This window comes from Primulina eburnea, chromosome 3 (assembly GCF_022965805.1).
Source record: "Primulina eburnea isolate SZY01 chromosome 3, ASM2296580v1, whole genome shotgun sequence".
Taxonomy (NCBI): Eukaryota; Viridiplantae; Streptophyta; class Magnoliopsida; order Lamiales; family Gesneriaceae; genus Primulina; species Primulina eburnea.
Window position 1 is genome coordinate 13717395 of NC_133103.1, and position 27134 is coordinate 13744528.

The window sequence follows — 27134 nt, forward strand, 5'->3', positions numbered from 1 at the left end:
TATATTCCTAATCCAAGTGTGTTTTTGGCATCCGCTTTCTTGGATTGGGCGAATTTTCAGAAAGACTTCTAGTCTGTTGGGTTTTCTTTTCGTGGAATCATTTTCTAGTTCTGAAAATAAAACTTTTACATTTTCTTTATGTGGTATCTGAAAATAATAACTTTCACATAATAACTTTCAAAATATAACAATCTGGATTCCTCAATTTCACACATCAAATTTTTTGACAAAAACTTATGTGAGACGGTCTCACGGGTCGTATTTTTGAGACAGATCTATTATTTAGGTCATCCGTAAAAAATATTACTTTTTATGCTAAGAATATTATTTTTTATTGTAAATATTGGTAGGATTGATCCGTCTCAAAAATAAAAATTCGTAAGATCGTCTTACAAGATACCTATTATTTTTTTTAATATAAAAATGGGATATCCTATTTTTTTTAGTACAAAGAGAAGAAGATCCGAACTCTAGTACAAGGACACGAGACAACGAGTGAGAACAACTTATCCACGTCTCGTACCATCATTTTATTTGACCAAAATTTTAATTTTCATACGTCCGATTTATTAATATTATTATTATTACGAAAGTATAAAATACACGTGTGCGTGCAGTTTACGAAGTATAAAAGAGCCATGAGGCCGTCACCGTACGATACAGAGATTTCCAGCGCTAGGGTTTCACTCTCGTTGAACATACGCTTGCGAGGAGGCACAGGCATACTCAACAATCATACGAAAATTTTATCGAGATTATTAATCGTATCTTCAAGCGTTGGTCGCGATCCTTTTTTATTGTTTTGTAATTTATTCGTGTATATTTGAACGGTGAATTTGGAGAAATATGCCACCTAGAATGACCAAGAAGACTCCGCCTGGACCAGGCAACAAGCGGGCTACGCGGGCCGCTTTAACGACGTCGGTGAATGTACAAGCGCATCCAGAGGAATCCAACGTGAAAGCGGAGGAGGCTGATGAAGATTTGCCACCTGTTACTACCCAGCGAAAGGTAATGGAGCTTGGAGAAAATGTGAAGGCGGCGGAGAGTTGCTATATCTCTCCGAAGAGTAAGTAAAGATACTTAATTATGAATTCGATATCACTTATCTTTTTTGCTTTTGTATTTTGGTTGTAATGTTTATTCATTTAAAATTTCGGGACGTTAGATATTCTGCTGTATGATTAGCTTTCTTTCTGAGAGTGCGATATGCAAGGCTGCTGAACATATTTCCTCGGGCATTTCGTTTTGTGCCTGTTCGCCTGTAGATTTCTGGTGACAATTTTCTTTCTTTTGATGGGTATTGGAATATTGGGGTTGCAATTCATTCTTTGTCTGTCCAAAATCAAGAAGTATTATTATTTAACCACCCAACCGATTTATGATTCAGGATTTTTGGGTCCTCATGTTATAATGCTGTGGCTTTTCTAAAGATTTTTCTATAAATGATACAAGATTGAGGTGAGAAATTTATCGTGTTTTGAATCCCAAGTTGGGGTTTTTGTGTCGGATAAGTTGCGTGAGTTTTAAATTTTGCACTCAAAAGGTCCTATGTAGTTAAGCTGTGTGACGAGCATGCATCTATTATTTCCTCGCTGAGCGAAAAATCAGCTGACAGTATAGTTAAAAGTTTGGAGGATAATGGAAATACCGGTAGCAAAATGTAGTTTGATTAACATTTTCCGTCCCAGTAATCATATTCTCTAGGTCATTACTAATTTTCCCAGACAAAACTGTCTTTTTTCATTGTGCTGATGCCACGTGTAGAGGACACATCAATTCTTTCCCTTACAACGAAAATTAGTTAGAAATGTAGTTGTAAAAGGTTAGAGATAACGGCATTGCCGGTAATCATAATATAATTTACTTAACTTGTCCCAAGACATAAAATTGTATTATCTAGGTTTTGACTCGTTTCTACAGTAAAAGGTCTTTTTGGTTGTTCCGATGCCATGCGTCAAGCACGCGCCAATTCTTTCCCTTAAACTAAAAAATTATCCAGCGATGTAGTTGAAAGGCAAGAGGATAACGGATTTGGCTGTAGCGATAATATAGTTTTCTTAACTCCTTTTATACTATCTGACAGTCAGAGCCATTCATCTTCTAATTGTTCTCTTATCTGGATACGATAAGTTCCAGTTTAAAAGTGCTCAAGAATTCTGTCTTTTAGAAGATTTTTTTTTTTGATAAGAAACTATTATATTGATAATAATAAGAAAACGATTACATAATGTTGTGGACAAGCAATCCACTCAAAAGGCTAGGAATCTTATATGAGCCTAATCTTAATAAAGTCATTAAGCTTTTTTGATATTTATATAGATTTGATGTATCTTGTTCGATATGTTGAGATGCTTAGAAGAGATTTTCTTGGAACTACATTTATGTTATAATTTCTTGTTATGGTATGCAATTTCTTTTTAAACTAAGGTTGAGATTTCTTATCTGAACGATGAGAATTAGTAGCATACAAACAGAATTCCATAGGATAAAGCAATCAATTGTACTTGGATATAATCTCTCCTTTTGTGTTTCTCACAATTATTGACTGAATTCTCATACAACTTAATTACATATTCCATATAATGTAGTTAAACATTGAAAGGATCTAAATCATCGCAATTTAATGATCTACCCTTTCCTTCGTGGAGTTAAAGATTGAATGGTGTTTCACACGATCATATGATTTTCCAGCTGCCTTTTTTATTTCTCATATACTCTTTCTTCTGAAGGCAAATGGGTTTAAAGTTCGAGGTTTGTGGCCCTATCTTTTTCTGTTAGCGGAATAGCTAGAACGTGAAGGTTTTAGTTCTAAAGACGTGTTATCTGAGCTTTGGAGGATTTGACTTTCTTTTCTTTTACACGTGTATATTGGTTACATTTTAGAAGGAATTTACTGATTACCGCACAACAGAAGTGGGTTCAATCTCCTGAGTGTCCTCTGGATATCTATATCTCACTGTTTTTACATGGCAGAGGATGTTGATGCCAGAGAACTTGGTGGTGAGTGTGAAAAAGATGAAAGGATAGATTTTGAGGATAATGACCCTGGATATGAAGCTGAGGAGTATGTCAGTGTAGATTATGATGAAAAGGAGATTGATGAAGATCATACAGAAGGAGACAAAGTGGAGGAAGAATTGGATGAGGCAGATATTGGTGAAGATGAAGAAGAAGATGTTGAGGAGGAGGAATTGGAAGATGTAGCCGAAGAAATTGAACATGAAGAAGATGATGAGCGTGTTGGGGAGGAGCATACTGAAATGATTAGTGCTGCCGAGGAAGAAGAACACCATGAGCTTGTCAAAGAAAGACGCAAGAGGAAGGAGTTTGAAATTTTTGTTGGGGGACTGGACAAGGATGCTACAGAGAACGATCTAAGAAAAGTGTTCAGTGAAGTTGGTGAAGTCACTGAAGTTAGACTTCTGATGAATCCTCAGACTAAAAAAAACAAGGGTTTTGCATTCTTGCGTTTTGCAACTGTGGAACAAGCAAAACGAGCTTGTGTGAAGCTAAAAAATCCTGTGGTACTTTCTTGATAAGTAGTTGTCATGACTCATTATTTTACTATTTATTGGGTCACTTCTTAAATACCCAAATCTCCAGGTTAATGGCAAGCAGTGCGGTGTTAGCCCAAGTCAAGACAGTGATACTTTATTCTTAGGTAACGTGTGCAGGACATGGACAAAAGCAGCTGTAAGTAGATTGTTTATTGTTAATTGGCAATATGTTTTCGGCAAATCTCTCAATTGCTGCTCACTGCTACTTGGTGTGCTTCCAGTTGAAAGAGAAGTTGAAGCATTTTGGTGTAGAGAATGTTGAGGACTTAACATTGGTCGAAGACAGTAACAATGTGGGGATGAATCGTGGTTTTGCCTTCTTGGAGTTCTCCTCACGGGCTGATGCCATGGATGCTTTTAAGCTTCTACAGAAAAGGGATGTGGTGTTTGGTGTTGATAGGCCTGCCAAAGTTTCCTTTGCAGATTCATTCATCGACCCTGGTGATGAAATAATGGCTCAGGTACATAAGTGGATAAGCTTTCTACTTGGCTAAAGGGGTGGAGTTCCCTGCTTAGTTAAAACTTTATTTCCATCCATACTACCATTTGTAGCACGTGGGAATTATTGATCCGAGAAACATCTCTAGTGGTGTCTTGACAAGTGTCTTTTTGTTTTGAATTGGCCCTTGGACACTTTCCAGCGATTTACTTATTTTCCAATAGTTACGAGTTGATCTACTCCTGACTTGATTACAGCGTGTGCTGTGAAATAAAAAAATGAAGATGTTGATGAGAGGTTGAGCATCTAGTTTGACCAATACATGTATATATATAATGGGATTGATCCTGCATTTTTGTAAATACATGCACTCTCACCCACAGAATACAGAAAAAAAATTTGTTCAGGGTAAATTTTATGCAATTAAAGTTGTATTTCTCTGTTTATTAATTTCTTGGGATTATGGGTTGACTTATTTTGCATGTCATTTTAGATACCTTTCTTGAATATTTGATGCTTTACTGACTTTGCAACATAATTTCAGGTCAAGACTGTATTTATTGATGGTCTTTCTGCTACTTGGGATGAGGATCATGTTAAGGAACTTCTTAAATTATATGGGAAGATTGAAAAAGTAGAGCTTGCCCGTAATATGCCATCTGCAAGGCGAAAGGATTTTGGATTTGTAACATTTGACACCCATGATGCGGCTGTGACTTGTGCTAAAAGCATCAATAATGAGGATTTGGGTGAAGGCAAAAATAAGGTTGCTTCTCAAACTTTGCTGTGGGTTTTTTTTATCGGTACTCCTGTGTTTGAGCTGTGTTAAATTGCTGCATGTTTCAGGCAAAAGTTAGAGCTAGATTGTCCAGGCCCCTTCAGAGAGGCAAAGGAAAACATGTTGCTCGTGGAGATTCTCGACCTGTGCGCAGGTCAATTCGGGGTGTTAGGAGTTCATGGGGTCCTGTTCCTCGTAGCCTTCCTCTTCACAATTCTAGAGGAAATGGGCCTCGTTTGGCATCTGTGGTTCATCGAGGATTCACAAGGCCGGCAAGCATTCGAGAAAGAAAACCTGTTATGCCTGTTCCTTCAAGGAGCAGACCCATGCCACCCTTGCCGAGGTCTTATGATAGGAGACCACCTGGTATGCAGAAGTTTCGAATATGTTAGAAATGCTTTTTCATTTTATGCACTGTTTTCTGATATTTTCTCTATAGTCCCACCATATCCCAAAGGAGGTTTGAAGAGAGACTACGCTCATCGTGAGGAGATTCCACCTCCTAGAAGCAGAGCTCCTGTAGACTATAGTTCCAGGGTTTCTTTGGATAGACGTCAATTGTACAAGAATGATTATTCTCCACATGGATCAGGTTACCCTGATGTGCCTAGAGGTGGTACGTCTCACTCTGTGAGAAAAGCTTACGTTGATGATGGCTACGGTCAGAGGTACGAGAGGCCACCTCCGGTTTACCGTGAGGTTCGTGGACGTGAATATGATTCTATGTCTGGGTCCAAACGATCATATGCTGTTATGGTAATTGCCTTAGCCTCTTAGGCGTTCTCCAGAAATCTCATACAATTCTCGTACCATGATAATTCCGAGATAAGAAAATTAACACTGATATTATATTCAAGGACGAAGTACCATCACGCTATGGTGAGACAGGAGTGCGTCATTCTCGGGCTCGTTTGGATTATGATACAGCTGGAAGTGTTACTCATTATGGGGATGCATACAGTGATAGGTCTGTCAGTTATTACTTTTGTTTGGTTTGTTAAAAAAGCTGTTATCCTTCCTTTTAACGTTCCTTCTACATTCAGGCTTGGAAGATCAAATCTAGGATACGGTGGAAGTAGAAGTTCCCTGTCTGGTCATGATTCTCATGGGCTTTACACTGATCGCCCGAGTATGAGTTACAGTTGAACTTTGTCTCAGGATTTAGACTTAATTGAATGAATTTTTTTTAGTAGTTAATCTGACACATATTTTTACGCTAGTTTTTTTTAGTGCTATTTGTTGTGTATCTCAATGACGGTATTTGAGGAACAATTATTGATATTATTCTCCTTGCAGGCTCATATGGTGGCCGTGATGTTAGTGGAATGTACTCACCAAACTTTGGCGGGGGTTATATGTCTCGTGGGAATGATGTATGTTTGTAATCCTTTTTATCACCTAGGATTCTCGTATTCATTTCTTGAAATGGCCTTCTAACGCATGATTCTCTATGAAATTTGTAGGTTGGTGGTAGTTCTTACTCATCACTCTACTCTGGGCGCGGTTTAAGTGGCAATAGTTATACAGGAAGTGGAGGCTCTGGATCATATTATTGAGGTATGTCTTTTTCTTCATGCCATTACTTTTTCTCCTTTATTGGGTGAAGCAGATAAAATATTCTATTCTCTGGGCTGGTTTCGATTTTAATCATGGTGCGGAGTTATGGTTATGTACCCTCTTCGTAAGTGCTGCACTTGAAGGGTGAGGAGAATTATGATCATTCTTGACATTGTCCGTGGCAGAGTTTGGAATTGAGAAGAGGCTGCTTAGGATGTGGATTGTTTGAAGTTATGCACTTGGATGCTTGCATTTCAAGCGGAAGCATGAGTTTGATATTATGCAGCCTCTTAGTGGGTTGAGAAATATGTAGGCCTTGGATTGTGTACCAGACTATTTAAGATCTGTGTTTGAATATTTTAATCATCCTGTATATTTTCTGCTTTAAGGTATTCTGACTTTCTTGGAAATTAAGAAAGACTACATATCAGTTTGTGGACTTTTAAGGGTTCTTGTTTTTTGGTCGGTCCCTATTTGAACTGCAAGGGAAAGAAAGTGATTTATTTGTTTAATGGGTGACACTATGGAAATTGTTGAAAGGTGTGTGACATTTGGCTCCTCACGATCTTGAGGCATTATATGCTTGAACAAAATTAGACGTCATCTGGATATGATAAAAATGGATTTTGAGTTAATGTCTTTGAAGATGGGCTTTCTACATTATTAAACCACGCCAATTGTTCCTTCCGAATTTCTATGATTTATAGATGCAAAAGTTTGGGTGTAAGATAATGTACAAAACCCCGGTTCTTTATGTCGGCAATTTAGCCAAAATTGCTCAAGCAGTGAGCTTTGACTGGATAGGATTTGCTTATCAGTGGGTTGGGATTTTCTTTTTGTTCGGTGCACCATTAGTTTGTTGAAATGAACTTATTACTTGGACGATTGGTTTCCCATTGTTTTTAGTGATGTGTTATTTTACTTTCGCCTGCATCAGATATTGAATTTACTAGTGCTTAAACTGGATTAAAGCACCAATGTTTCATTGATGGCATTTGATGTTAACCGCTATGGCTATGTTATTATGCTTGAAACAGTTTCATTTCAATAGATCGTAGTGAGATTGACTGTAAAATGTGTCTGAATAACAACAAACTGATCGACACCGAAAGAAAGAAACCTTACGTGTCAGTGATACCTTTCCTTGGGATGGCCTTGTGTTCGATGAAGTCTGAGGAACTTATGAATGTGAGTTTAGTGCTAATAGTTTTTGAAAACCATTGGTTATGGCATTGGATGTTGATACTAAGTGGATGGGAAATTGGTGGTGTTGGAAACTTATTTTGCTCCCGAGTTGGTACTTATATTCTTTAGAAAGGGCCCCCTACCCAACTTCGACATGTGCTCACAGCAACCCTGCCAAAATCACATTGTGCATATTTTGGTTAGTCAAGGCTTGATTCTGCCCATGATTATATTTTGTTGAAAGTGATGGTATTCCATGCCTACTATAGCTTCCAGAGCATGACATATGCTCGGGATCAGCCAGAGAAAATATTCATTAACCTGATATTAATGGACTTGGAAATGGAACGAGAGATGTTACTGACGAGGTAAAATGGATGCTGGTAGTAATGCACTTTGTTTTTGTCCCTACCTTGTGAATTTATATGGTAAAACGAGTTTCTCTGTGTATACAACATAATAGGATCGTTCTTGGGTTGAGTGATTTCTTTAAAGATAGTTATTTGATTGGTGCCCTCTAAAAGAGAACTGAAAGAGGTTCTCTCGTAATGGGAATGATCCTATATTTATTTTGGATAAGTCTAAACCCATGTGGTTCCGAGAACCGGGAGCTCTACCCAAGAAATATATTACCAATAGATTAATGCATATGTTCTCAAATTTGCCCTGGCGAGTTTGATCAAAAAGATGGTAATGGTTACTTCTCACGATTGTTGTTAGCTCTAAATTTTACTAATGGCATGTAGGTGTGATCATTCTTTATTTATTTATTTATTATGTTATCGACTAATGTCGGAAGTAGACAGGGTTGGAAATTCCCCAGGTTAAAAGAGTTTGGAGAACAAGTTTTTCATGTATCGACTGACGAACATTCTTTTCATTCGTTAGGCGATGTTATCTGTTTATAGCTTTGTAAATTTATTCTCTATGTCTATATTTATAATAGAATACGTCGCTAGTGTGTTTTGGGACAAATTTGTGTGCGCTTGACTGCCTTTCTCTAAAATTTTTTATATGTTGTGGTTTTCAAAAAAATATTAGTTTCAGTCTTTTTTTTACCTTTTTCCCCCCCAAGAAATATTAGTTTTACACAACCGTAAAGAACTGGATCAATTTTTTTGCTGCTCGAGGTCTCTGATACAATTCGCAATCCAATAGTTTGAAGGCTCAGCTTTTGTTATTTGGTATTATTTTGAGATTTTGCAGCAGAAGATACTTGTTTCCACGGTATATTCACTGCTATGATGTATTTATCCAGTGGTGAATCTGCAATAATATTTATAATTCGAAGGAAGCTGTAATAGGACCCGGAGTAAACCTTAGTGGGATACAACATTAAAGGACTTGAACATACTTTTTATTTTCAATCCGGAGATTAAATCCTTCTTCCAAACATCACTATCTTCAATATAAAATCTCTCTCTAAGAAAAACCCATAAAACTATATCGCATTTTTCTTGTAGCTAGCGAAAGTCGTTTTTAACAGAATAAATCGGAATGTTATTCAATGGTAATTATGATGAATAAACTGAGGTCCCAAATCCATCCCCCATGGTGATGTATGGATTTTTTTCTGTGTTTTTAATAAATAAAACTGATTATATTCATCCAAGAAAGACAAGACGAGAGTAAAATCCTCTGACCGTAGGACGGAGCAAGCCACTGGAGAAGGATCTCTTCATACGACTTGAAACTCGTTTCCTGTATCTTGTTGCATTTCTCGTATCTTGTCTGCCGAAGCCAAAACTGCTTCGTTACATTTACATTATTCCAACTTCATCAGTGTCAAACTGGACTTGGGATCTCCTCTTAACTTCTCACAATCTCTTAGGAGTTGATCTAAGCAAGGAAAGGGATTGTCATGCTGATCGATGTTCAGTGCACCTAGTTCAAACCTTGAAGCATCAAGAGTTTTAGTCGACATAAGTCCCCCTCGTTGGACTCCAGTCGTCCCCTTGGCATGAGTTGATTTTCAGTTGTGAGAACTTCAAGACTCGGTAAACATCCAACAATTGACAAATCTTCCCAAGAAATCGAACATCCGGTCAGAGTCATCTCTTAGAGTGAAGGTGGGAAGTGGAACTTACTTCTCCCCAGAACCCACCTTATCGGTGTATCCAGATCGTAGTATACGTATATTTTCAATGTTCTGAGTTGTTGTAGATTGAAAATATTCTGAAACTTATAATGGGACCGTTCTGCTTGCTGAGCGTGATAGAACGAGAGTATCACGAGAAATTTTGAGCCTCTCGATAGATGGGATTCTTGCCAACACGTCCTTCGTGAATCTGAGAGTTTTTTATTCCTGATAGCGTGTGTAGGTTTTTGTGAACTAGAGGACTCCCTTCCACACCAAGTTGTGTACCAAATGGATAAATCAAAGAACCTTCCATGAATTCGACATGCCTTAATGTCTCATATTCCAGATTTCTACTGGTAGATTCGCGCTATGCTCTTGATGAATCATTAAGGACCATGCTATGCTCAATCTTCGTAGCTTCTTCCGTTGTGGAACCTCAGTTTGGAATTTGTCATGTATTGCACCTGCATGTGAACTTTCTTGGATAGGAACAGGTGATTTATTTTGCATATATAATCTTGGTTTTGCACTCATTTCCCTCTCTACGAAACAAAAATATTAAGTAAAAGTTTTGCCTCGATCGCTTAAAGTAGCACATCACACATTTACCAACAATCATAAATTTATGGCTTTCAAAATAAAATGTACAGTCTTCAATTGCAATAGAAACTGGAGTTAATAAAGGAGCCACCCATTGTATATGAACGATTATTTTGACTAATACATTTTGTCTCATAAAATTAATTCGAAAACAATGTAAATGCGTACAAACCATCGGAATTAATGGATATCAAAACAATTGAAAAAATGTTTGTTCTAATCGATTCAATTTAAAAAAATATGAAATAATTGACAATGAATCAAACAATTTACTTATTTTTTTTTTTTTTTGAAGAAAGAGAAGATACTATGATGGGATTTCAAATCCGAGAACGAGTTGTAAACAAGTCATTCAACAGTTCTTTTAAAAAAGAAGGGTTAGAGTGGACTCCATGTGTCCATATTATTCTCGAGCCATTATCATTATGTCATGTTTGAGTCAAATGCAATCGAAATTGTGCACAAAGGTAACTAAATTACTATATATTTCTGACGGTAAAAAATAATACTCTTAGCATAAAAAATAATATTTCCTGGATACGACTCGTGAGACTGTCTTATTGATTTTTTCATGTTATCATAAAATATGACCCGTAAGATCGTCTTTCATAAATTTTTGCTTTCAATACAAGAGAGATTGTAGATTTTTTATTGACTCGCTTTTTTTTATTACAGTTCATATCTTTGTCCGCACAAAGTGAAAAGGGAGGGGAGAAAGAAAGAAATCACCGAAAGGATTCACCCGAATATTCCAAAGTAATGGGCTGCTAGGGTTTTTGGGGCTGTATTCGAAGCCCCTGGTTCAAGTATAAATACAGCTGTCTCTTCGTATTGTTATCACAGCCTCAACCTCTGCTTCAAACCTAAAATTCACGTTACGATTAGATTAAATTTCTCTAAAAATGGAGCAGACTTTCATTATGATCAAGCCTGATGGGGTTCAAAGAGGCCTGGTTTGTCTCCTTTTTGTTCTAAATTGTACTATGTTGATCAATTTTTTTTCATGCTTTTTCTACGTTTGGTGTTATATATTCATGAAATTCTAAGTGGGTTATATATCTTCTGCGAGATCGAAACTGTATGGATTACTGAATAAGTTTTGTGGTTTGGATTTAAATTTCTGAGTTTTTTTTTCTTAGTTTCGGGGAAGTAAAGAAGGAAATTTAAGTAATAGGTTTTAGTTTAATCCTAATTTAATTTAATTGAAGAAATACATTAGATCTGGTATGTTTTTTAGAGCAACTTGTTACTGAGATTAAGGTTGTTTAATTTTTTATGTATCTTTCTTTGTTTTGATTCAGGTTGGTGAGATTATTGGCAGGTTTGAGCAGAAAGGTTTCACTTTGAAAGGTAGCGTTTTACCCTAATGTATTCGTTTAATCTACAACAGCAATAGTAATGGTAGTCAATGGATTCATGGTTACTTTTGGAACAATTCGTCGTAAACTAGCGTGTGGGCTTTTATTTTCCCTTGTCTGATGTTGATTTGTACGTTTCTGTTTTCTCGTATTATATCAAAAGTGAGGTATAACTGAAATCACTAATCACATTCTTTGATGACGATTGTTAGTCATAATTATGTACCTTTTTATTTTGATTTCATGGGTTTAGGGACGTGTTCTATTCGAAAACATTTTGTTAAAAGAATTTAAGTTGTATAAATTTCATTTTTATTTCGCTGCTTTGATATGGTGTAGAAAACTAAGAAAATTTTCTTGATCTGTGACTCACCTTGTTCCTGGCCCATGCTAATAACATGTGTATTATCCTAATGTAGTGGATTTCCCAACGGTACACATCAGTGAAAACTGTGTTTTTTATGAACTGTGTGACAAGTATACATGTTTTTTGGTCTGTGTTATTCACAAGATGTTGAGATCAGACATTTTATATTTGTTTTGAAGAATTAGACTCAGATTATGGCACCAGTACAACATAAGACCCATTGCATCGTGAAAATGATGGATGATCAAGTTCTGCCCTCTAATGTTCTACCCAACTTTTAAAAAGTCGATTTCTTAGCATTTCTATGTGCACTTTTTGATATCTTACATCTGTTTTGGGTACAGGGTTAAAGCTCATCACTGTTGATCGTCCTTTTGCTGAGAGCCACTATGCAGATTTATCAGCAAAGCCCTTCTTCAATGGGCTCGTAGAATATATTATCTCTGGCCCTGTTGTTGCCATGGTTTGGGAAGGCAAGGGTGTGGTAACTACTGGCAGGAAGATCATTGGAGCCACCAATCCTGCTGAGTCTGCCCCTGGGACCATCCGTGGTGATTATGCTATTGACATTGGCAGGTGAGTTTGGCTTTCTTGTTCATACCGCATCAAATCCTACATGAGATTGACAATTTCATAGTAACCTGGATATAAGGATTCGTTGCATGTTTTTTCCATCGATTAATGGGTCTCGACATTCAAAGATGTGTGGTCGATCTGTTTATTTGTTTGGTTTTGTATGCTGTTTTACTTGAGATTTGATGTTAAATTCTGGTATCTATTGGCACTGCTACATTAGGCTAGATATGCTTAATACCGTTATGCAGGAATTTGATACAAGAAGATAACATGCTGAAAGCAACACAGTTTCTCGTTTTATGTTTGCATTGTTTACTAAAATCGTTTAAACCCATGGTTTTTCTGTGCTGGCAATCTTATTTATGTGCTTGAAACTGTAGAAACGTCATTCATGGTAGCGACGCAGTTGAGAGTGCAAAGAAGGAGATTGCTCTCTGGTTCCCAGAAGGAATCGCTGAATGGAGGAGCAGCCTTCATTCTTGGATTTACGAGTGAATGTCTTTCTTGATCTGAATGCCCATAGACTATAATGTATGGCTCTGTTATTCCATCCAACTGGATTATGAGTTTTGTCTTCAAATTGAGTTTATGGTTACCTTCATGATGTATTGGAGCTATTTTTCCCTGCGGTTGATTAAAATATTCAATATTTGAGGTTGTTATTTTGGTGCTAAGTCGTTGACGGGGTAGTTAGTTATCCACGCGATTGTATGCAAATGGTTTCAGTTTTTAATCCACCCCAGTTCGGTCGGAAGGGCTCTTTACCTGATCCTTGTCATAACTCACGTTGGATAATGGAATAGGGGGTGTGATTAGATTTTGGGTAGTTTTGGTCTTGTGAAATTTCTATTTCAAAGCGAAATTAGAACTCCAATTATTCATAAACCGAATTAAATGTACGGGATTGTTTTGTGTATTCTTTAGTAAAATAAAAAAAATTCCAAATACATATGCAAATGTTATCTAGAGTCGGAATAACATAATTTAAGGAAAAAAATTAATGATTTGGTTTGTAAGTTTTCAGTTTAGATTTGGCTTTGGATTGGATTGGATTGGATTGGATTTTACAAAACTGTAGGTTAATACGATTCTTTATTATTTAAAAAAAAATTATTCATTGATCAAGATTTCATATTGAATTTGCGATTTCTAACCACTCACAAGAAATCTCAACTCTATCCATCTAAAACATAAAAATAATAACTAAGCACTCTTTTATCTTTTTTTTTCTTTTTATGGAACGACGTCCTACTAACTTTTTCGAGTAATCTGTATTGTTTTATCTTTTCATGCAATAAAATATCCATAAAAAAACACTCACATAAAACACTTTTTTTAAAAAAGGCATCTCAGCTCTGATTACTCTTCTGCTTTGGCAAATGAAGGCAACTCTGCCTTGTGTGTTTCTTTCTTGTTTCTTAAGAACAATCCATAACTCAGAAATCACAAAATCCAAACCCAAACAATCTACTACTAGAGAACCAGTGCAAAGGAAGATGAATCAAACAAAAAAGGCGCATCAACTATACGATGAATATGCTGTCTTTCAAATGCGATGGTTGGTTACCACACTATCGACTGAGAAGCTCGTATGAAGGTAAGTCTTCAAGGCGTGTTATGTCTTCTCGAAGGAGCTCCCGTTCCAGCTGTCGCCGAGTAGCTTTCATCACAGTCTAAGATGAAATGTAAGAATGAAGCAGTTATATTATTGGAAATGCAAAATTGGGAAAATTGCAGTTTCCTCCATGGGGAAATAGCAACTTCCTCTGTGATGATAAGGGACGAATTATAAAAACTATACGTCAAATTTTTAAACTTTATTCTCTTCTACAGGACAAACGTCAATACGGGATCCAACTTTATTGGCACTTCACTCTTATTCAATGTGTCTAACTCAAGAGGTTTACAAAAGTTTACATCTAATACTACCAACGTGAATATTTTACTGAGATATTTAGTTCAGTCTCTTTGCCAACAAAAAAAATATACATACGGAACGTTTATCAACGATTTTCCTGCTGAAAGTCTATAAAAAATCGTTCAGAATAGTGGCGATGTGCAAGAGCTGAAGAGAAGGCAACATGTTATTTTCTACTCTATTCGATTCGAATAAACTGGTTGACACTTACATTGAAATCCATGTAAGAAGCATGCATGTCAAGCCATTGATTGTCCATTAACTTGAATGCAATACAATATAGAAGGTCCAATGCAGATTCATTTTCTGTGGGGAGAAAAAATTGAAGAAGAATTCACCATAAATAAATAAGAACGTTTGTGGAGTATCATTACAGGAAGAGTAAACTACTAGCACATGCATTTTCTCAAACCAAGTCTGAATTCATGATCTCAAAGGTTGTTGAGGAGTTACAAAGACTTGCCTGTTAGAAACTTCAAAAAAATGACCCCCACTAGTGTACGAGGTTTCACTGCAAATAGGTGGCAAGAGATTAGGTCCAACCAAACAGAAACGGGTCTTGTGTTTGCTGACATACTATATATAACACTAATATCAATCCTTGAAACTCCAAAACAGAGTTGATACAAAATCCCACAGTGCATTACACGATAATTGGATGATTTTAGTTGTAAGTTTATTTCCACCAACAATGTTAAATGTTCATTTATTGACAACTTTGGCGCTAATTACAAAGATTAAAACCACCATCCTTACTTCGGACAAAATGTAGAATATTTAGATTGTTCTCATAATTGACAGGAAGAAGTTGGCTGATTTTCACTTGAAGCAGAACAAAAATCACATTAAAGAATAAATAAATTGTTGGGAGATTCTCATGAACACCTCGGATTTCAAAACATGCAACAATTCACCTGCTTCAAGATCAAGCATCTGAATAAGCATGAATGTGATGTTGACACCAGCCACAGCAAATGGGTATTCCCACAAAGCCCGATCGCCTTCTTGCTTCCAAAGAAGATCCTGAAACGATTTCTGTGAAGCATTTGGCAAACCTTAGAGAGGGTATTGAACAACTTAGATCTACATATAAATATCATGAAAATCCGATGAATGGGGCAATATGGGCATGTATGTCCTTGTGAGCTACACACGATCCTTCCACCTCTACTTCCTAATACTAGTCCTTTAGAAAACCACCCTTTATGCTGGTATATATTTCTCAGTCCTAAAGGATGTCGAAAAAAGAGGTTTAATGCTCTAGCATATTAAATATATGATGCTTTCAGCAATCAAGCTATTTCACCATGACATGGTACATAAAATAAATAAATATCATTTCACTTCTTTCCCTCAATTTTAACCAGAATTCACAATTTTGAACAAGGAAATCCTTTCTTTTTATTATGAGGCTTTTCTTTTTCTTTTTGAAAAAGCACAGAAAACACATGCTGTCATTCAAATCTTTTCCTATCACCCCAAATATTCATTGCATAAACACGGAATTGACACCTAAGAAAAATACCATGCATTATGGTCGAAACAAATTCAATTGAAGCTATATAGGTCACATGAGACTACAAATCATAGAAATGGATCCACGAGAGCAGAAATAAAGAAAAAACCTATAAATTGTAAGTTTCATGTAAACATGGATAATAAGTAGAACCAGAACTATGACACATTCACCAAAATTTATGGCCAATCTACCAAGGAGATAGAGAATTAGTTCTCGAACACACACAAAAAAAAAAGATAAATAAGAGCAACAAGTCATTTGCCTCGACACAAATGCATCACACGCAGAGAGTGGGGAGGAGAAAGAGAGAAGAGGACATACTGGATAGTTCCTTGCGAAGTATAACAAATTTTCCAATGATATGAAGCCGCCACCCCTGCAAGAACACGGCATGTGGCAAAGGTTCAAACGATGATGTTAGAAAAGGTGTGAGACCTTGAGATCCAAAAGAAGTTTCTTCTATCACCATTGTTTTAGTTATTGTTGAATACAATAATAACAATATTATGATTACTATTTTAAAATCCAGAGAAAGTCCACTGAGAACATTGATATACCGAAAATCTGTAGATGGATCTTTTCCTTGCCAACCCATCTCCTTCCACTGCTCAGAAATTAAACCGTGTAGTTTCTCCTCAGGAAAGGCAGCAGCCCACAGCGCCCTCAGAGCTTCCTTTAAAATGAAAGCAATGTAATACAATGAGAAATAGGAGAAGAGTTAAATTCGTATTGGATTTAACTAGAAGGGACCGATCTTTATCGAGAAGACATCAGCATCTTACTGGATATACCTGATGTTCAGGAAAGGAACTATCATACGCAATATCTATTCGGCTCTGTAGCCTGATTAGGCATTCCTCCTGAAACAGTAAATGAAACATCAAGATCCTGTGCTTCAGGTTAAACACAATGCAAAGTTAAAAACTAAACAAGCTCTGTGTAGCTTCGAAAGATTGAACATTAACATAGATATTATGAAAACAGCCAATGATGCAGAAACAGGAATCCACGACTTATTATTTTTAGATCTTTTCATTATAAAATCAAAATGTTTCATAGATAAATGGTTATCATTTTAAAACTTTCCTGCTAACAAAAACCCAGCTTTGCCCATAGGAAAGATATGCCCCCTCCCCTAGTCACCAGAAGGATATTACCTGCGCAGGTGTCAAATCAAATGATGGACGAGCATCACCGTCTCTTCCCTGAGCACAAACACATGAAAGGCCTCGACCAAGCCATGCCGTGGATCCTGCTACAACCTCGGCTGTAACAAGAAAATGATAGGAAAAGATGAGTATGAATAAGGCAACAAAATTTTTAATTCACGCAAGTATTTTTATTTGCTCAGAATCTGAAGTCACCAGCACTTCTGCTTTTTGTAAAATCAATAATAGCTACAATTTTTTAGCATCAAGACTCTCACTACTAAATTTCACACAACGAGAGACAATAGAATCAGACTACATTTATAACTATTACAGAGGTACACAAGTTTCTCTTTGGACAACAATCGCATGTTCAACAGAAATATAGGTGTTTAGTCTCGTTCCCCTTTCAATCACAGACATCATCGGATCAGTCAAATTTATCCACCAACTCATCACTATTAGAGAAGATATAGAGAAAAAAGAAGAGAGAAAATGTCATTACGTCACCCTCTACTTCAGATGGTTTCAATTAAATAGGACTCAAAAAAATGAAAGAAGAAGAAATCTTACGCTCAAAATCCAAAAATTGAAACAAACATGAGAGTTATTATATTAATTAATTTTACGCGCGGCTATATAAACTTGTTTTTTTTTTCCTCAGCTATCAGTCTCTCACATAAATGTTTTAGACTTATATTTCACAAAGCCATCTTATGCTAACCTATTTTTTATCACGATGAGGCATATTGAACAAAAAAATCTCCAACAGTAGAAAATGCAACTATACAGACAAATTTTCTTAAAATAATTCCACCAAAAACAGGAAAATATGCGCGGATTTAGGAAATTACAAATCGAACTAACCAAAAATCTCAATGCAAGTAGGCATCAATTAAAGCAAAATTTTTAATTTAGAGATCCAGAACCTTCACAAGATTAACTGCAAAAATATTCTACAGCTAATCACGCACACACTGCCGAAAGGAACACGAGCGCAAAAAGATAGATGAAGAGACGAAAGAGAGGATAAAGTTAGGTGGAAACTGAAAATGAAGAAAGAGAGAGAAAGAAATAAAAATAATAGAGAGATGGGAGTCGATTTTTTAAAAAAGAAATGAGAAAAGAACACAGAATATACAGCACTTACCAGAAGATGAGTGGCAAGCACTTCCTCGATCGAGCCCCGGCGAGATCCGCCTAACCGCCACAAACGATCCCCCTCCTCCAGCTCCTCTATCCTCCATTCCTCTAAGTATAACTCAATATCCAATTCCAATCGATCCACGAAAACTGAAAAAGAAACTTCACCTCAGCAGCTTTTTCCCAATCAAAACTCACAATACGCTATCCAAAACACGAATCATAGCCGGGACAAGCCAACGCGATTGAACCAAGGCGTTTCTTGAGCAGGTTTCTTTACAGCGAAACGTAATATTTCCTCCTCACTGCCGCAAGATCGGTCGTATACCAACAAAAAACCATGAAAAACAAAAGAAACCGAGTGTGTTCCTGCGTAGATACGCGAATTCAGAGGTAGATTACGTTACCATAAAAGGAAGAAGAGATTCCCGTGTGAATGTGAAACTGGGGTTGGAGTCCCTGCTGTGTGTTTGTGCGCGTAAATGGAGAATGTGTCATTCTGTTGCCTGATGTGTCCGTTTTAAGAGAGGATGCGATATTTCTCGCGAGGACTTGTAACGGTTTTTGCTTTAAATAAAGCCTCTCAGTTGTCAGTTTCTTCGACCTATCATCTTATATCTAATTTTACTGTTTTGCTTAATGCAACTACATTTTATGACTCTAAACGCACATGCTTCTACTTTTGTAATATAATCATGAGTAGTTGTCTTATGAGATGGTCTTACGTATCTTTATCTGTGAGACGGGTCAACCCTATCGATATTCACAATAAAAAATTGTATTATTAGCATATAAAGTAATACATTTTCATGGATGACTCAAATAAGATATTTATCTCACAAAATATGTCTCGTGAGATCGTCTCATACAAGTTTTTGCCTATAATTATACGATGAATTGTTATATCTTGATGATTTTGGCAAATATAACATTATTCTACTCGTTTTGATAAAATTTATTATTGGTGTATTAAAGTAAATTCTTTTTTCTTCTCTTATTTTCTCCTGATTTAATATAATTTTGTCGATAGCAATAAATTCATGCGGCATCACAATAACTCATTTCCTATATCCAAGTCTAAGTCAAAAAATTGCAGTTAATTGCGTAGTTGATGAGCCTATTCTTCTTTCCAAACAAGGCATAGTCAGTCATCCTTCCCCTAAAACATATAATATAAAAATTAATTTCAAATTTTTTTTTAATCTTCAATTTTTGTTTAACTTATCGAAACAAACGATAAATAAAAATATATAGCGAATTAGAAAAAAAAGAAGGTTTTAAAAGTGGTTAGGAAAAAGCTAAGCTTTAAAAGGAATTATTCCCACATTAGATGTTTGGAATAGTGGACCATCTCATAATGCAAGTGTTGTCTTAAAGTTGTGATTGCATGTCCAGATTACCATCTACCAGTTATGATAATGGCCAACACGCATGTGTTGGAGGAACGTGGACTCATTTTGAAAAATGGTTGCAACGATATTTTAGGTTGTATTTGGATCGATGAATTTGAAAATAAGAAATTCAAATCTGTCAATTTATTTGAGTAAACTCGTATGGTAATGATTTCAAATTTCTAACTAATTATTTTTTTAATCATTGTGACAGATTCATCCTAATATAGAGTTATTTTAAATTACTTCCTCAAATCCAAATCTCTTAATACTAACACGCTTATTCAGCTATTATATTACTAATAGCTGAATTTTAGATTTTATAATAAAAATACAATTAGCGAGTTACAAATTATACACGATGCATGATGCTCGTCTTGTCTCTTCATTCGAATATATTGTGAAACTCGAGCTCATGAGTTCCATGAGAGAAAGAAAAAGGAAGAAATATATATATTAATAGTAAAAGTATAAATATTCGATAACAAGAAAGTAATGAGAGTGCGTAAAGCTTTAGCTAAATCATCCCCCTTTTTTTTTGTGCTTTTCAATTGGTGGGGGCATGCAAACTTCTATTTTCAGGATTCTTTCTCATATATATATATATATATAGTTTTGATATGCTGCATATTTACCGTGCACACCTATGTGAACACCAATGAAGTATCACTCATCCATTGAATGCGCAATATATATATATATATGTATATCTTCATTCTATGAAATAAATAAACATAGACGTGGTTAGCATGCCGTGTGCCTAACCTGCAATTTCGAAATGACAACTATATGTTTATATATTTTAAGGGAGAATCGGAATCCATTAACCTATAATTTTTTGGGTACGATAAAAAAAAAATCTTTAATATATTCTCACAATGGAGTACTACATGTCAGTGAATCAATACAAGATTTTAAATTAATCTAGCGTACACTTTGATTTTCTTGGATATCCCTATTAAAAACATTAAAATTTTCTTATTCTATATATATATATATATATATATATATATATATATAATGTACCAATTAACACACTTTTATCTGTGTGTTTCAGATTTTTAGGGAAATGCGAACACCGACCAAGTACGTCCATGTGAAAATGATTTAGAAATTAACTATGGCCAAATTGTTTCCTTGTATAATATTAATGTTTCCGTCCTCAAGCCATTGTGTTTGGTGGATAGTCCGCTACGCCAATTTAATATACTATTTTCAAATTATTTTACAAATGTTTCGTTAATTCCTAGTTGAATTTTTCATATCGAGGGTACATATTTCGTTTTATTCTCGAAAATATTTCTTAATTATCTTTGAAAACAAAAGCAATTACGATCATCTAATTTACTTTTTACTATTATTCTAAAATCTCAGCCACAGCTCCAAAATATTTCTTCATTATATTCAGTAATATTTTCCTCGGTTCTCGCACGCATATGAAGATCTCGAGTCTGCAATATAGTATTAATATTTAATTAATAGAAGAATTAATTGAATATTAAAAAGAAACGAGTCTCTTTTCACGATGCGTGGGATGTTGAAGTTGAATGAACATTTTCAAACAACTTTGTCGATCCCACTTTCTCGTAATATTGTGGACGAAATTCCAAGTCAAGAGGAGGGGCGATAACATACATAATAATTTTCTAAATAATAATTCGAATACATACATACGCATTTGCTTGTCTCTTTGTACATTGTTTAAAAGTTTAGAAAACTATATAGTTGGAGTTAATTGGCAAAAACTTGTGTGAAACAGTCTCGTGGGTCGTATTTGTGAGACGGATCTCTTATTTTGGTCACCCATTAAAAAGTATTACTTTTTATGCTAAGAATATTACTTTTTATTGTGAATATGGGTAAGATTGACCCGTCTCACCGATTATGATCCGTGAGACGGTCTCACATGAGACTCACTCAATTACATTATAGCATGGCGCCAAAAGAAAGGGGTGCCACTTTTAGCCAAAACAGCAATATTTTCAGTTTCTTTTTCTTCAAAAAATTATGGGTTTTTCTTAGAAAGAGAAGAAATTTTTTTAAAAAAAGAAAGAGAGAGTGTTTTTGCCCACCTCTTTCTGTAAAGTTATGAAAAGTATCTTACAGATGGATCTTTGCAAGTTGAGATGGGAGGCAACCATTATTGCTGACCCCGACCCACAATCATTCAAGTGAGTTTCAATTAAAAGTTGAGCAGTTACAATAAGAGATACGATTGATTTCATTTCTCAACCCCTCCAAATTAAATTTCTTTCTCCAAATCAAATCATTTAATCTAAGTGTAACCCCAAGGGACGAACGGGGTCGAGAGAAACATTATAATATACTTCAGAAGAGAAAGTTGAAGATTTTTGTCCCTGATTTGAGGTTTTAGGGAGAAGCTTGAAGAGTTGAAACCAACAAATTTAGATATGACTATATAATTACACGAGTCTACTGTTTAAAACAACTCCCGACCAACTCAAGCGATGTACAGCTTTAGTTCCAAGGTCAATACAATTCTTACATAAAAGGATAGAGGAAAGTCGATAGACGAATAAAAACATTGGATCCCTTGAAATAACAATTCCATATAAATAACAGAAACCATCGAATTGTCGTTCAAAGAGGGCCATGATTAAATTACACGTTCTATTCTAAGTTTATCCATTATACAAGAACTTAAAGGGACACACACGCATGTTTTCTACATAGCTGCGGTACAATCCTTCACAGCCAACAGATACTAACCCATAGCATACTTCTGGGTCCAGCTCCTAGCAGTTTGCTCGTACTTGGTTCTCTCTGTTTTGTAAATATGTGCGATTTCTGGCACCAATGGATCATCAGGGTTTGGGTCCGTTAAAAGTGAACAGATTGAGAGGAGCACCTGAAATAGAGGAGAAGATTTCAAAAGGAACCTGCTTAGTGACTATCAGATGGTAAATAGAATTTCATACACAAACTCTGCTCGAGATAGAAACACCTACTCTAACCTAGCAAAGTCATTTTCAACATCTTACGAGATCATTTTTTATCTTATGAAATGTAAGTGTCTATTTTAAAACATTAATAAATTTTGCCAAATGTTTAAAGAATTATAAGATGATGAAGCTAGACACCTCCTAATAGTAGCACAATGAGTGCATTCATCAACACCAGAATGGCATCCATACTTGCAAAGAATAACCACTGACAATTGACAAATACAGCTTAGAACTGTATAAATGCAGGTGGTGGATGCACAAATTTTTGTTGGCTTATTTCAATAAAAATATAGACCATAGATTCCATTATAACATAGGTTTAAAACAGATTCCACAGATATATGACCGTCTTACCAGTGTATTAAAAAAACAATTAAACATGATCTTTCTACTTTAAGGACCTGTGACACAAGTTCCTTTGACTGCATGAAAACTAACACAAACTGCGCATACATGAACGCTTCAACTGCATCTAGATGCAACGAATCATTTGAAGAATGTAGTATGAGAAAACCGTAACTGACAACTAACCAAAATGTTTCATGTCTAAACAGATTGTTAAAAATAAGAGGGTGGCTATTTTAACTTGAGTAAAAGTCACCTTAGAAATAGTTAATGCAGGGCTCCACTGCTCCTTCAAGATATCAAGGCATATACTGCCATTGCTATTTATATTCGGGTGAAAAACTTTTGTCCTGAAAGCAACCTGCATCATCAGCCATAATAAAATAATTTTTTACTTGCAAGTTGCGAAATTAAGAAGAGAGTCACAAAGAAAAGGTAGTTATATGGATTGGAAACTTTCGATATGATGACACGCCCATGTTCATAAACTACACTGGAATTCAAGAAGTTGGTTGACCAAGCACCAAGTAAAAGAGTTAAGCAATTTACTAGAGATTATTTCATGACAAATATATAAGGATATAAACAAACTTCAGGAGGTGATTCTACCACTTGGGACTTGGAAGTTCAAAAGCAAATGAAAGAAATTTAAATCATGTTTACCCATCAAATTAATTACTTTCTTTCACAGGATTACTCCAGAACCAAACACAGTTGGGCTGATTGGATCAGATCATTCTTCATTCATAGCAACCAAATACTCGGTCTAAGCCTAATGACTATCGCTCATTTCCCAAGATTAGGGCTTTACATAGCAGCGCATCCAATTTCAACTTTTTCAGTAGCATTAGTTCAACAAGGAACAACATGGTCCATGAAACTAATCATAGTACCAGTGTAGCAGAGTAAAAGATCTGTGTGTCTGTCACACTTTGAAATAACACTCCATTATTATTTACTTTTAATTTTGAAAAAACCCTATACACCAATATTATATATCCCTAATATGGCACCAGTCACTCAACGTATCTAAAAAAATGTCTCCTCCGAAAAATAAAAGCAAAGATACATCATAAAATTCAATATATTTTTCAGAGAACACTTTCCAGAATACAAAAAAAAAAAAACACTAGAGGTAACCCAAAAGTTCCGACAGTAATTTACAGTTCACATACCTTCGGAGGTTTGAATGGGTAATCAGGGGGGAAATGAATAGTAACTAAAAAGACCCCCCCTGCATAAGGACTATCCTGGGGACCCATTATCGTTGCTTGCCAGTGGAACATATCTTCACCAACAGGTCCTGCCAATGGCACCAACAGAGAGAATCATGTTACGTTTCCATCCAGCAGCAATTCAAAACAGTAAACACATTTGTGCCACTGATATCATAGTAAATCAATAGCCATAAATCGAATCAAACAAGTGGCAACGCCAATTCATAGTATGAACCGTTCAAAAAGAGCATGGTGTGTCATCATTTGATCCTCTGTTTCAAATGCCCATAAACGCATCTTACTAACAAATACAAGGAAAAAGAAACAAGTTCTACGAATCACCTGATTTGGCCCCTTTTTCATGAAAACTTTGATATAATCAACCCCTTCTTGTACATGTCACTAACTTACTAAATAAAGAGAAAACCAGCTTACGGTTATAACTATGCTCAGGTATTGATGCATGTAAATGATATTTTTCTAAGCAAGACCTCTCCTAAAAGGACACTATTCACTAATATTTCCTTCACGCAGAAAATCTTTACTTAGAGTTAGTTATCTTAATAAATTTCAAAACCATTCTACTATCAACAAGGAAGATCAGGTGATGAAATTCATTGACCCTTAAATTTTACACCCGGGATGGTTTTTCTACGTGCAACAAATGGTCAAAGAAACAAAAACACGCATACCCACAAATAAAAACAATCAAATTCCCACAGATCACTTTCATAACGCCCTAAAAACCCAGAGTCGCAAAAATCAAACAAAGTACAGCAGGAAAACCAAGTAAAAAAGAAAAAACAACAATAAACATTAAATTACCGGCGCTGCAAGAAGTAGGAGGATCTTTCTGGAGATCCTTGAGCTCCTTCAAGATCCGTTTCGATGCCATCGAGAAAAGGAACGTACAGATCTGCAAATTATACCAGAAATTTCACTTGCACTTGAAACATTGAATATATGTGGAGAAAGATATTTAAAAAAAATGAAGTTTTATTAAACTTATTCCAAATATCCATCGAGAAACAGGGTTGTTAATTTTTTGGAAAAAATTCGTTGAGTGGCCTCACATATCGTATTTTGTCATATCACGGGTCATATTTTGTGAGACGGATATTTTAGTTGAGTTATTAATTAAAAAATATTATTTTTTATGTTAAGAGTATTACTTTTTATTTTGAATATTGGTAGGTTTGACCCGTATCAAAAACAAAGATTTGTGAAACCATCCACAAAAACTCATTATTTTTTTTTTGTAGTTAATATCATTGCATTTTTTTTATTTTTTGTCTTGATATATTATGTTTCATATTTAATTATTTTGGTTCATATAAATTGGTAAAAGATAAAAATGATGGGCTAAACTGAGAAAAGGTATTGTCAACTATATATAATCAGAGTTAATTTGTGAGAGTTTCGTCATTGATAATGAATTGTTAACATTTTTTTGGATAAGTTATTCGCAAATAGTTTGGTCCATGTAATTTATTTAACTAGTATGGTTTGTATATTATCGTATTAGTTCGGAATTTCTCATTACACATTAAAAATAAAGGCTGCAGGTTCCATTATCATTAAAAAAAATAGTTATTAAATACAACTCTTAATAGAAACATAATTTTATATATTAGCTATATTTTTTGAAGGAGCATATTTTTTTAAAAAAACTTACTACATCTAATTTGGTTATAATAATTAATAAAAAAAATTAAAAAGAGGAACAAATACTTAATTTTGAAAGAAAATAATTACAATTTTTGCCCCAAAATATTTACTGATACCATTTTTAGTTCCTAAAGATAAAAAAAATGTGACATATTTAGTCCCTGTTGTTATCTTTAACTAAAAAGCTAATGGCGAAGACTAAATTTGTCACTCTTTTAAATTTTATGGACCAGAAGTGCTATATTTAAATTTTAAAAGTTAAAAATTAAACTATTATTATAAGGATCGTGTTTATAATATAAACACATTTATTTTGTCTTGTTTTATTACTATATACTTAGAGATGTCAATGGAGCGGGTTTGGCTAAACCCAAGATACTCCTCTATGAAAAAAACTTTGACCCATTACCCGCCCCACCCCGGTTAAATATTCTTCGGACCCACCCCCACTTCGAATACGAAATGGGGCCGGATAGACCCGTGAGACCCGTATTTTTAAAATAAAAAAGTAATCTTTCTTCTCACATGACTGAATTATGAAACAGACAAGCCTCTAAATACAATATTATGAAAAATTAATTCATGTCTTCGACCACACTTAATAATAACAAACAAAGTATTTTCACGACATAAAGAATTACATAAAAAAAAGTTACTATCTCTCCAAAAAAATCTTGACATCCCCCAAAAAAGTCATAACATTATTTAAACACATCAATATAAAATCAGTGAGTAGACAATATTAAGTCTACTAAGATGAGGACCAACTATTCTTCCACTATTGCTAAAAGCAGATTCAAATGCAACAGTTGACATAAGAATAGCTAAGATCGTTATAGTTGAGGTGAACTGCTAAAAAAATGAAAATTAATAAAACTAAAACCCTAAAATATTTATATGCACATATATATGGGGCGGGTATTATAGGACCCATGACCCGCCTCATGACCCATTTAATATGCTCAAACCCACCCCATATACGCGGGTCCATTGCGGGTCTGGGTAAAACCCGGACCCATTGACATCCCTATATATACCTACAAACTTTATAATCATGAAATTTTAATATAGGAAAAAAAAATCATAGTAAATTTTTAAGTCAATCAATCGAGTTTATTTTTAAAAAATAATTTCTTAAATATTTTATAGATTTTACGGGAAATTTGGCTTCAGTCTCCAGCCGCCTTTTTTCTTTGTTTTCAGTCCCTAGGTACTTTTTTAGTACCACATTTCCACATGAAGTGTACCACATTTCCACATGAAGTGTACCACATTTTGTATGAAATAGTACCACAATTTTGTGGGTAGGGAGTGAATGC

At 35.2% G+C, this 27134-nt stretch overlaps 4 protein-coding genes across 8 annotated transcripts; 2 read left to right on the forward strand and 2 right to left on the reverse strand.

The window, feature by feature from the left end:
* Nucleotides 1–646: 646 nt before the first annotated feature.
* LOC140826669 (uncharacterized) lies at nucleotides 647–8155 on the forward strand. 2 transcript variants are annotated; one of them, XR_012116851.1, is made up of 12 exons: nucleotides 647–1069; nucleotides 2977–3527; nucleotides 3607–3696; nucleotides 3782–4021; nucleotides 4544–4765; nucleotides 4846–5143; nucleotides 5217–5533; nucleotides 5635–5744; nucleotides 5821–5906; nucleotides 6074–6150; nucleotides 6241–7675; nucleotides 7724–8155. XR_012116851.1 is itself a non-coding variant. In XM_073189164.1 (12 exons), the coding sequence occupies exons 1-11, from the start codon at nucleotides 847–849 to the stop codon at nucleotides 6331–6333; spliced, it is 2307 nt and encodes a 768-aa protein (XP_073045265.1). In that variant the 5' UTR covers nucleotides 647–846; the 3' UTR covers nucleotide 6334; nucleotides 6520–8155. The 2 variants fall into 2 exon arrangements, 1 of the variants encoding a protein (XP_073045265.1); XM_073189164.1 differs by having other exon boundaries at nucleotides 6241–6334; nucleotides 6520–8155.
* A 2770-nt stretch (nucleotides 8156–10925) lies between these two features.
* LOC140826671 (nucleoside diphosphate kinase 1) lies at nucleotides 10926–13149 on the forward strand. The gene is made up of 4 exons (XM_073189169.1): nucleotides 10926–11152; nucleotides 11501–11549; nucleotides 12269–12500; nucleotides 12881–13149. The coding sequence occupies exons 1-4, from the start codon at nucleotides 11102–11104 to the stop codon at nucleotides 12993–12995; spliced, it is 447 nt and encodes a 148-aa protein (XP_073045270.1). The 5' UTR covers nucleotides 10926–11101; the 3' UTR covers nucleotides 12996–13149.
* A 653-nt stretch (nucleotides 13150–13802) lies between these two features.
* Nucleotides 13803–18789, reverse strand: LOC140826670 (uncharacterized). Of its 4 annotated transcripts, none has more exons than XM_073189167.1 (10): nucleotides 18636–18789; nucleotides 18236–18533; nucleotides 17095–17204; nucleotides 16729–16797; nucleotides 16495–16610; nucleotides 16259–16313; nucleotides 15333–15453; nucleotides 14882–14929; nucleotides 14630–14724; nucleotides 13803–14173 (listed from the first exon to the last, which is right to left on the reverse strand). In XM_073189167.1, the coding sequence occupies exons 2-10, from the start codon at nucleotides 18330–18332 to the stop codon at nucleotides 14072–14074; spliced, it is 813 nt and encodes a 270-aa protein (XP_073045268.1). In that variant the 5' UTR covers nucleotides 18333–18533; nucleotides 18636–18789; the 3' UTR covers nucleotides 13803–14071. The 4 variants fall into 4 exon arrangements, with proteins under 4 accessions (XP_073045268.1, XP_073045267.1, XP_073045266.1 ...); XM_073189166.1 differs by having other exon boundaries at nucleotides 18236–18545; XM_073189165.1 differs by having other exon boundaries at nucleotides 18236–18789.
* Nucleotides 18790–22164: 3375 nt separating this feature from the next.
* LOC140826672 (ubiquitin-conjugating enzyme E2 28-like) lies at nucleotides 22165–25194 on the reverse strand. Its single transcript, XM_073189170.1, has 4 exons — nucleotides 24973–25194; nucleotides 24106–24233; nucleotides 23187–23291; nucleotides 22165–22488 (listed from the first exon to the last, which is right to left on the reverse strand). The coding sequence occupies exons 1-4, from the start codon at nucleotides 25040–25042 to the stop codon at nucleotides 22345–22347; spliced, it is 447 nt and encodes a 148-aa protein (XP_073045271.1). The 5' UTR covers nucleotides 25043–25194; the 3' UTR covers nucleotides 22165–22344.
* Nucleotides 25195–27134: the final 1940 nt, after the last annotated feature.

Coding starts and splice junctions, on each gene's coding strand:
- LOC140826670 (XM_073189167.1), bottom strand. CDS start 18,332: ATGGAGGATAGAGGAGCTGGAGGAGGGGGATCGTTTGTGGCGGTTAGG. Junction 14,930..15,332: donor GATGCTTGATCTTGAAGCAG/GTGAATTGTTGC, acceptor ACCTATTTGCAG/TGAAACCTCGTACACTAGTG. Junction 14,725..14,881: donor TTTTTTGAAGTTTCTAACAG/GCAAGTCTTTGT, acceptor TTCTCCCCACAG/AAAATGAATCTGCATTGGAC.
- LOC140826671 (XM_073189169.1), top strand. CDS start 11,102: ATGGAGCAGACTTTCATTATGATCAAGCCTGATGGGGTTCAAAGAGGC. Junction 11,153..11,500: donor ATGGGGTTCAAAGAGGCCTG/GTTTGTCTCCTT, acceptor GTTTTGATTCAG/GTTGGTGAGATTATTGGCAG. Junction 11,550..12,268: donor GAAAGGTTTCACTTTGAAAG/GTAGCGTTTTAC, acceptor TTTTGGGTACAG/GGTTAAAGCTCATCACTGTT.
- LOC140826669 (XM_073189164.1), top strand. CDS start 847: ATGCCACCTAGAATGACCAAGAAGACTCCGCCTGGACCAGGCAACAAG. Junction 5,534..5,634: donor AACGATCATATGCTGTTATG/GTAATTGCCTTA, acceptor ATTATATTCAAG/GACGAAGTACCATCACGCTA. Junction 6,151..6,240: donor ATATGTCTCGTGGGAATGAT/GTATGTTTGTAA, acceptor TGAAATTTGTAG/GTTGGTGGTAGTTCTTACTC.
- LOC140826672 (XM_073189170.1), bottom strand. CDS start 25,042: ATGGCATCGAAACGGATCTTGAAGGAGCTCAAGGATCTCCAGAAAGAT. Junction 24,234..24,972: donor TCCTACTTCTTGCAGCGCCG/GTAATTTAATGT, acceptor TGCCATTGGCAG/GACCTGTTGGTGAAGATATG. Junction 22,489..23,186: donor CTGCATTAACTATTTCTAAG/GTGACTTTTACT, acceptor CCTCTATTTCAG/GTGCTCCTCTCAATCTGTTC.